The sequence below is a fragment of the Monodon monoceros genome, unplaced genomic scaffold, assembly GCF_005190385.1.
Source record: "Monodon monoceros isolate NGI ecotype Baffin Bay Population unplaced genomic scaffold, NGI_Narwhal_1 Super_Scaffold_6, whole genome shotgun sequence".
NCBI classification, from domain to species: Eukaryota; Metazoa; Chordata; class Mammalia; order Artiodactyla; family Monodontidae; genus Monodon; species Monodon monoceros.
In genome coordinates this window covers 49949186-49958868 of record NW_021703783.1, presented here as the reverse complement: position 1 = coordinate 49958868, position 9683 = coordinate 49949186, and the positions used below count along the sequence as shown (strand labels likewise).

The window sequence follows — 9683 nt, the reverse complement described above, 5'->3', positions numbered from 1 at the left end:
GGCCTCTCCTGGGGCCTGGGGTATGGGGAGTCGGACTAGACCCACTGTCAGAGCTCCAGCTTATAAAGTCCACACCAGATAAAAGGCCCTCTGTACAAACTACAGACACGTCAGCTGGGTAAGGAGGTAAACAGAGCAGCCTATGGCAAACTCCAGTGGATGGTCTCTGCGTCTGTGCTAAAAATAAGAGAAGTCTTTAGGAATCAGAGAGGAAAACATTTTTATAAAGAGATTTTATTACATAATTTCTGTATACAATAGACATAGGAAAAGGGTTTATAATGAAAATTCCATGTCATTTTTCAAAAGTTTTGAATTGCTTGGAGAAAAATTCTTACAAAGCTATCTAAGGCAAAAGTAGTATTTGACCTTCAGGACAAATGCTAATCCCTTTCATCATATTCCATATTTAAAGCAAGGCATTTTCAATTCAATTAACATGGAGAGGCTTTCAAATCGCTGTCATGTACATTAAGAGTTTAAATTCATCTATAAAGTGAAAAGTTTAAACACATAGAAATGTTCTCTAATACAATACGTACTGTTGCTTTCTTCAGATCCATTCCACATGAGTGTATGGACGTACTTTTTTACACACCAGCAAAGAAACCTGCGTCTCCTAACGGCACAGTGAGGGCTGGAGTGCAGAGAGGGAAAGTCCCATGCGTTTCCCATGTTAAATGGCATAACTCCCACAGATCACATACACCTCGCCATATTGACTCAGTTCATTGCACTCCATATCCTGCAAAAATAAATCTAGTGCTCGACAGCTGACATTATTGCTCACTTACGTTTTAGTAATATATTTCTTTAACATAAGACAGAAATATACTGAAATTCGATACCACTTAAACTCAAAAGCAATCTGAAATTCAACCACATGATGCATATACCCACTTGCTTTCTGCCATGGATGTTGCATTTTTCTTAAAGTTGATGTTGGAAAATGTGGTAGAAGAAAAACTGGCTTTCCTTGAACGAAGACTAAGCATTAGAAGAGGAGCTTTTTGAGGGGAATGTTAAGCCCCACAATAAAACTGGAGGAACAGTGAGAATCCAGAGTCTCTGGGGAGAGGGAGAAGCCCCCGTTTATCTTCCTTGTCTACCCCAACACTGTAGCTCGTGTCCAGCAGACCCCGCAGCAGGCCACCGCCTAGAGCAGGAGCCACGTGAGCCCCCGAAGGATGGACCGCACACTGGCACAGGAATGTCCTGGGAGACCCACTTCTTTAGGGGTCCTTGGGTCGCTGGGAAATGTTGGGACTCCTTTGGTGAGGTCGGGAAAGACTTCTAGGATAGTCTGGACACCGAGGCTGCAAGGGTCTTAAATTCAACGTCTCACTTCTAGAGGGGAGTGAAACTTGCGAATTCCAGAGTGACCCCAGGGCCTGAGGTGACACATCTGGGACCCGAGGGAAGAAGAGCATAGTGCATCTGGAATCTCAAAGTTGTGGCCCACATGACAATGAAGAGCCTCACCAGGAGATGTTTTGAGAGACACAGAAAGATGTGGACGTGACCACGTTGACATCGATTGATCACAACTTTTCATTTCAGTTTCTCATTATTTCTTTAAGATTGTCAGGTGTTCCTCTTCCTTATTTTGGTCTTGGTGCTTATAAGGAAAGATGTCAGTATTCATAAGCTATCAAAGATTTACAAAAAAATTATTTTTTAAAAATTACACTTCAGGATTAGCATTCAAGGCGACAAACACAATATATATCAGTCATAAACCATACTTTCACCACCGCTCAGAGCTGTAGAAACCTTACGGTGCACAATCCCACCGTATGGATGGTGGGACATCCATCCCACCAGACTAAATGTTATACGGCAACTGAGTGGAGCTTCTTAGAGTAAAGCCAGCCATACTGCTACAGAGAAAAATTTCTGGCTCTTGGCCCAACTGTTTCCATACCAATCAGCTAAGTCACCCTCCTCTCTGCTTCTTTCCATTTCAAATGCCTGGGCTTCGGCCTTTGAGGCAATTAGAACCAGATCAGTTTAATTTTACAACACTGATCTTCATTGTATAGCAATATAGTAATTTTCCCCTGAGAGTGTCAATTATTTTGCAAATATTCTAAGTCATGTTTATACATAAAGAATAGGCATGGAGAGGCTAGACAGCTTGTCCCTCGTCACACAGCAGATTAGTGCCAAGGGTGGGATGTGAGCTCCTGGCTGTTTCTATTTTAAGCCCCAATGTCCTTCCAGAGGTCACCTTGCCCTGTGCACAGGTCCCCTGCCCTCCCCTCTGGGCTCCGTTCCTTACTTGCTCTTCAGAGCACTGGACATCTAGTATCCAGGCTTCCTCCTCAACCTTCTCTGCTCTCTCTTACTTCTGCTGCCTTGATGAAGTGTGCTGTCCCCAGTATTTTACTTTACACAGGGAATTCACCAAAATGCCCTTCCAGCCACAGCTGGTATGAGGTGTGGAGGGACAGACTTACAGAAGGCAATGGCAGGTGCTCTTCTTTGTGAATTTTGGACAAAACAGGGATCAACATTTTACGGTTATCTTACATTCCAATGTTTTCAACGAAAAGTAAAAATAAAATAAAGGCCTAACCATGAGGTAATGTTTGCTTCTCTGCCACAACACTCAGTGTGCCCCCTCAGATCTGGCAACAATTTAACATAAGGAAAGACTTTAGACCTTCACACCCTTTTCGGGAGAATAAAGGACCTCAGTCCAAACTTTCCACAAAGCTGAGAAGTCTCACAAGACATCGCTCCCCCCTTATCTTAGGTGGATCTGCACAAATGCCTCCAGGCCGTGTGTCTCACGGGTCTCAACACCCTGCCCCACCGAGCCCTGGTCTCCGTACTGCAGAGGCGATCTTGATTTTCATGTCTGAAGACCAAGCACCTTCTGCCTATTAAGCAAGGAGAAAAAAAAATCGAAAGAAGCTATCTAGGCGAAGAAAGTAATGCCAAATGCTATGTAAGTGGCTCGTGAAGAAGTTTCACAAAGCTACCTCTGAGGTTCACTAAAGTTACAAACAGTTCCCGATCTAGTCAATAGCAAAATGCATTGATGGCCAGGGCCTCTGTTTAAGCAAAGGAAGAAAAATATCAATAGCATAAAATTGCTCTTCTATTTTTGAAAAAATATATCTGAGATAGACGCTCTCGAATTAGTTTTAATAAGCTGTGCATTAAGTACACTTGTTTCCATCAACTCCTCTACAGCTCTGTCTTGTCGCCCTGGGCCGGGCTGCCCCCTGCGCTGTCCCCACTGGCGTCGCTGATCTCTGCAGGTGTGAAAGACAAGGACGCAGAGTTTATGCAGTATCTTTTGCCAGTTGGACGAGGTCCGTCGTCAAAAATGTGCCCGAGGTGAGCACCGCACTGCAAGAGAAGGGCAAAATGTTAAGTCAACAGCATCTACAAAGCCGGCTTTGAGGGGAACAGCAGTTTAAATGGATGACCGGCCTATAGAGAAATGATGGAAGCCATCATGGATGATTTCTAATCTGCCTGTCAGTAGCTGCAAAGATGGTTTCTGGCAGGTTTTGCACCACATGCTGAGAATAAAAAGCACTAGAATTGTGCATATCAGAAATCATTTAGGAGCCACTGTATCTTCTGATCTGTGAAGCCACCCAGCCAGCTGAAAAATGACTGCAGTAGTTTTATGAATTGAGTTGACCCTTGATCTGGACCTCTGGCACTGCTTTTGGCTTTGGATGGGTGGCTTTCAGATATGCAGAAGTCCACTGTAAAAGATACTGTTTAACTGGCCATGACGGAGGTGACGTTTGCTTTCATGGGCAGTAAAACTTAACATCAGACGAGCATTGGATGTTCTTGGAACCCAGCAAAGCAATAGCAAGACTCAACAGATTTATGTCACGGTCACCAAGACTGCAGTGGGGCAAAATGGAAACGTCACTAGTCCACGCAATCGGTTTTTCTGGCCTCCAACAGGTGGAGTGCCATGCGGTCTGCCTTACCTGCACAAACTGGGTCATGTGGAGAAGGAATAAGCTGTCGAGCTCATTCCATGCTACTGACTATCCAAAAAGCTGGGGAAGGAGGAGAGGCAGAGAGTCCAGACAGAGGCAGAAGGAGGGATGGTTGGTTATGACGGTGTTAAGAGAAATCCAGCCCAGAGAAAGTGTCTCCAAAAAGCCCGGCTCACTGAACAGAGCCCGCACTAACTAGTCTGCCGCTGGATTCGGCTCCAGGAGATAAGAGCACAGGCCACACTTACCTGCCCCCCACCCTCCTCAGCAGGAACAGGGCTGAAGGGTATGGGGACGTTAGTGCTCCACATTCAAACAGGCTGCAAAAACACATCGTTCGTCGCGTAACAAAGAAACCAAAGCCTGGGGCAAGTGACCCCCGTTCATTCATTTCACAAATATTTATGGAGCGTCTGCTACATGCCAGGCACTGTCCCAGACTCTGGAGGTACAGGCAGTAGCCTCATGGAGCTTACATTCCAGTGGGGGAGACGGAAAATACAAAGGAAATTAGGGACCGTAAAGCACAGTAGGTGGAAGTAAATGCTAAGGAACAAAACAAAAACGAAAATGAAAACCAGAAAGTGACACAGGTTGGGGGCTGACATTTTAGGTAAGGTGGCCAGGGGTGGTTTTTCCGGGCTGGCTTTGGGATAAGAACCTGGAGGAAGTGAAGGAGCGGATATCCAGGGGAGAGCATCTTAAGCAGATGGGGAGGAGTCAAGACTTAGGCAAGAATGTGAGAGAAGAGACATACAGATGGTTCATTAGTTCTTCTCACTGAGCTCGTTTGGTGTATAAAACACTTATACATTGCAAGGAAGGAAAACAGGAGACGATGAGAGAGAAGTGAGGGATGGTGCTCATTACAGTGGAAAGAACCAGAATCTCAGTTTCCCCATAGAAAGTACTAAATTCAATTTTCGAGGGTTCTCTAGTTATTAATGAATAGCACAAATAGCAACTTCAACTAGAGGGCACTTCCATGGGAAAAGTGCATTCTTATTTTACTGCCAACATACTGTGTCAGCTTATTAAAGAACTAAAAATGAACCCTGAACTGATTTGATCTGTTGCCTGGAAAATATGAAACAGGCCTGAAAAACAAATCTTGCATTATTTTACCACATTTTATGCAGGTTTAGGTAATATCAAGGCTGACAGCTCAGATTGCTTTCCCTTTCTATAAACAATGGAGACCAAATTTTCAGGCATCAGCAGCTAAGATGCACCAGTAAAAATACACATGCTTACCCAGTGGACACAGGAAAGCACCTACTTCTGCCTGCCAAAAGAGTCAGCGCGCAGGCCGACAGGAACTCTCGGTGACCCGCACGTGTGCACAATTATTGATCTCATGTGCAGCTCCGGCTCTTCAATCACCTGGCATCTGAGAGGTGGCGTTTTCACATAAAAGCCTCAGATAGTATTTTTGGTTTTTCTTTTTTTTTTAATGAGAGAATACAGCTATCTGGGCAAAAATAAATGATATTGCCTTTATTAATCATCTTGAGCATATTTAGAAAACAGTTCTCTTTACCTTACTACAAAGATAAAGCATAGCAATGGCATACTTGAAGCCATTTTGTAGTGTGTATTTCCCAAATCATTCATTTCCCAAATTATTAAAAAAAAAATCCAAATTAGAGTAATTTAATCTGTTGGACTGAGTTGGTTATCGGCCTGCAGTTTCATTTGAATCAATGAAACAAGTCATTTCAATAAGGAAAACACAGATTCTAGACCCAGGCAACAGAAAAAGGGAGCAGGATGAGGAAGAAGAATTATAGTGGGGAAAAGGCAACAAAGATCATTGGTAAATAAGTATCTGGGTTGGTGATGGGGTAGGGAAACCCTCAGAAATGGTAATGGTCCCCTAAAAACAATAGTGATAGCTTCATCATGCTTGCACAAGGTGTTCTGGAAGATTCACTCCAGGCTCACATAACTGAGGGAGGAGCAAGGTGTTCATTTAGATCTGTGCCACCACATACATGCCCATCCGGTTGCCTGCAAAGTTGTAAGGCCGTTTGTCTGAAGGAAGCCTAACCACACAGTACCATTTCTGCTTCCTCCCAGGAGCACCTAGCCTCCCATAAAAGACCAGTACCTGGTTTCTTTTAAAAGTGCACAATCCCTGAAGGCTCCTCCCTGAGGGGAACACCCATGGAGCCCATTCTTTCCAGCTTCTAACCCTGGTGGAAGGCTACGGTGATGAACGAAAGTTGTCACAGATGCACTGTTTCTTTAGCCACCTGCGAGCTCCGCGTCCCGGCCCCAGCCAGCTGGCAGTGTGCTGGGATCCCTCAGCACACCTGGTTGTAACTGAAACAAACTGGCCGCCCAATGAAGAAATCTCTGAAACCTGCTCTTAATGATTTATTTCAGGGTACGATCTTTGGTGTGCATTTTGAAAGTTGTTTTAAAATGGTTATGTATTTCTTTCTTTTACAGGTAAAATACAAACTATGACCGAATCTTCCAGCTCTTATTCTGAGGAAGCATGAGATAAGCATTGTTCAAAAGAAATAATTTAAATTCCCACGGGAATCCTTTATCACCTAAGCCTCTCACTCAGAAAAACTGGCAACTAAAGAACCTGTAGAGAACCAAGGGAAAGGACCCCCCTCAAAAAAAAGAAAAGTGATTGAGCATCAAATTTAACATAATTCCTTAAAATCTGACTGCAATTCTCAATTGTGTGCATGAGAAACACAAATAGTGCATTCAACACAGCTACATATTTCTGCACTGATATATTTCCAACTGTCCTGGAAGGTTTTCTCCCAGCTATTCCTAGGACGTTTGGGGTTTTATCATTATCGTTTTCTCTTAAGTGTTTGATCTACAAGATGAAGCAGTTTCAAAGCAGGGCTTTTACACTTGGGCACATGGGGCAGGATGAGAAGGAGAAAAGAGTTTTAAGAAGGAAAGCAATTTACTTTGCCAGTAGTATCCTGTTTTCTCCCATCGTTATCAAAGACACTTGTGTGTAAGTAGGGCTCTTTTCCTCTGTGCTTGTGATATTAATCTTTTGCCAAGGAAATGACTGTGAAGTCACCAGTTTAGCATTATGATTTTACTGAAAGATCAAGAAAAAGAGGGGCTGTGCGTCTGAAATCCTGCTGTAACACATGGGTGTCTTTAATCTTCAGCAATATATGAGTTGTCATCTGCAAAAGATTAATAAGGTTTGGGGTTTTACCAAAAACCGCTTAACTCTTTTTTTAAATTTTATTTATTTATTATTTATTTGGGGCTGCATTGGGTCTTTGTGGCTGCGCGCGGCTTTCTCTAGTTGTGGTGAGCAGGGGCTACTCTTCGTTGCAGTGAGCAGGCTTCTTATTCAGTGGCTTCTCTTGTTGTGGAGCACGGGCTCTAGGCGTGCAAGCTTCAGTAGTCGTGGCACACGGGCTCAGTAGTTGTGGCACACGGGCTCTCGTGGGCTCTAGAGCGCAGGCTCAGTAGTTGTGGCGCACGGGCTTAGTTGCTCCGCGGCATGTGGGATCTTCCTGGACCAGGGCTCGAACCCGTGTCCCCTGCACTGGCAGGTGAATTCTTAACCACTGCGCCACCAGGGAAGCCCCAAAACTGCTTATCTCTTGAAAAATACTTTGTATTGGTGGATATTTACCTTTCTGTTGATTTGGCTAACTTAGAACAAATTAATAAGGATCTAAAACAAACTTAAGGGACTCTACCATAGATTCAAGCAGTAATAGCTGCAGTCATAAATAGAGTCCAACTTGGGTAAACTCAGGGTTCTTCCTCAAAGATTATTACAAAAAGTTAAGTGATTTATTGGTCTCCCATTTGCTGCAGACGTAGAATTTTGATCTAAAGAAGGAAGAATTCCCCAAGTATTTCCAGGAGAGACTTACTTCACTGAACTACAGCTTCAACCATGCAAATCTTACCTCTTTGCACTGAATTTAAATTCCTGACAGTGTTGCCTAACAGGCTGGGGTTGGAGGATTAGGAAGAAGCTGTCAAGCAATTACTCATAGTAGTCAGTGAAAGTGGAATAGAAGCAATATATTTTATCGCTAACTAAAAATGTGAATTAAACGAAATTAAGAAAAATTCTTTATAACTGAAAATTGTTAGGAAATTGCTACAGCCAGGGGGAAGATACATATGCCCACCAAAGTGGAGAGCCACTGCAATGAGAAGCCCGCGCACCACAACGAAGAGCAGCCCTCATTCCCGCAACTAGAGAAAGCCCATGCGCAGCAACGAAGACCCAACGCAGCCAAAGATAAATAAAAAAAATTAAAAAAAAAAAAGAAGTCACTGGACACATGGAAAAACTACAGTGTAGTATAATGAGGTGGTAGGTACAGCTCCCAATGTGTTTAGAATTCTTACCCAAATATGAGGCCTAATTCACTTCATGGTGTCATCCATATCACAATGAAGAAGAAGGGGCAGGGGAGGAGGAGAAGGAGAGGAATCTTAAGTAGTAAGGCAAGAATTAGAGACCCATACACCAAAAAAAAAATATCGCCATATTGCCAGGCAAGCAGGTTGAGTCTACTGGTTCCATCCACAGAAGCTTAGTTTATTTGTGTAAGTTGGCAGTAAAAGGGTCTACATGTTTAGATGCTCCATCTTCACCATAAGAAAGAAGCATTCCACATACCATGTCCAACTGAGAATGTCTCTAAGATACTGAAAACATCTAATAGATTCTTTATAACACAAACCCCTTTCATGCAATGCAGTCCAGAAAAAGGACAAACCATGTGAATTCAAAATACAACAAGAATTTTAGAAAGAGGAGAAGCAAACCAGACAATTTTGCCATACCATGTCACCATCCAAAAGTTTAAAAGAAAAAAAAAAAAAAGATGGGAGAAGTTGCATGTAGGAGAAGAGACTTCCTAAACTGAAAGAATAGAAGGTAAAAGAAGATAAACTGATAATGAAAAACAGTGTTAAGGGTGAGAAACTAGGAAATAAGATACAAGTGGTTACTCTAGTATGGAAACCATTAAATCAGTTTTTTTCCCTCGGGTCAAGATAAAAAGGATGAATGAGAAAATGGACAAGAGAAAACTAAAGAAAAATATAATACAAGAGGAAAATAAATGTCTGTGTCAAACACAAATTAGAAGACAAAGAAACTGAAAGGAAAGACACCCAGAACACTTTAGCTTAGTGAGCTCTTAGTGCACTGTGGGGCAGACATGTCCACTCTGTCCACACAGGAAAGAGTCCAGCAAACATATTCTTTGGGGCTGGAACCCAATTATTTTCTACGTGGTACTTACTTCTCAAAGCATGCCTGTTTATACATGCGTTCATGGAACAAATTTCCCTCTCTCTTCTCTTTAAATTTAAGAAAGAAGTGGAACAAATATCCCTCCCTCTTCTCTTTAAATTTAAGAGTTTTATTTAAGAAAGGGTCACTTTCTAATGTGAGAAATAAAAGTGGTGGAAAAAGAAGCTGAAATGGAGTAGGTCAGTCAGTGTTAGTTCTTCACGCAACTGTTAGGAAAGGACCAAAGAATAGTAACAGTCACCTAGGCCTTTAACCAAAGGGCTGAGAGCTATGCTTGGGTTAGCTTGGTATCTGTTATGAGTGTTGCCTAATTTGGGCACAGTCTGTGGGTTTCATTCCTCTGGTCACTGTAGTCTCTGTGACCACTGAAGTCCTCTGGTCTTCCTAATGGTCTTGTCTTGACTCCCACTGGTGTTACCTCA

The 9683-nt window shown here is 42.9% G+C and overlaps 1 protein-coding gene across 2 annotated transcripts in view; it reads right to left on the bottom strand.

Annotated features, from left to right (window-relative positions):
• Nucleotides 1-253: 253 nt before the first annotated feature.
• MSRB3 (methionine sulfoxide reductase B3) overlaps nt 254-9683 on the bottom strand; it is a 191553-nt gene continuing 182123 nt past the window's right edge. For both annotated transcript variants that reach the window (XM_029204718.1, XM_029204719.1), the window contains exon 7: nt 254-3360. In XM_029204718.1, the coding sequence (XP_029060551.1) occupies nt 3196-3360 (165 nt within the window). In that variant the 3' untranslated portion in view covers nt 254-3195. The remainder of the gene's footprint in view (nt 3361-9683) is intronic.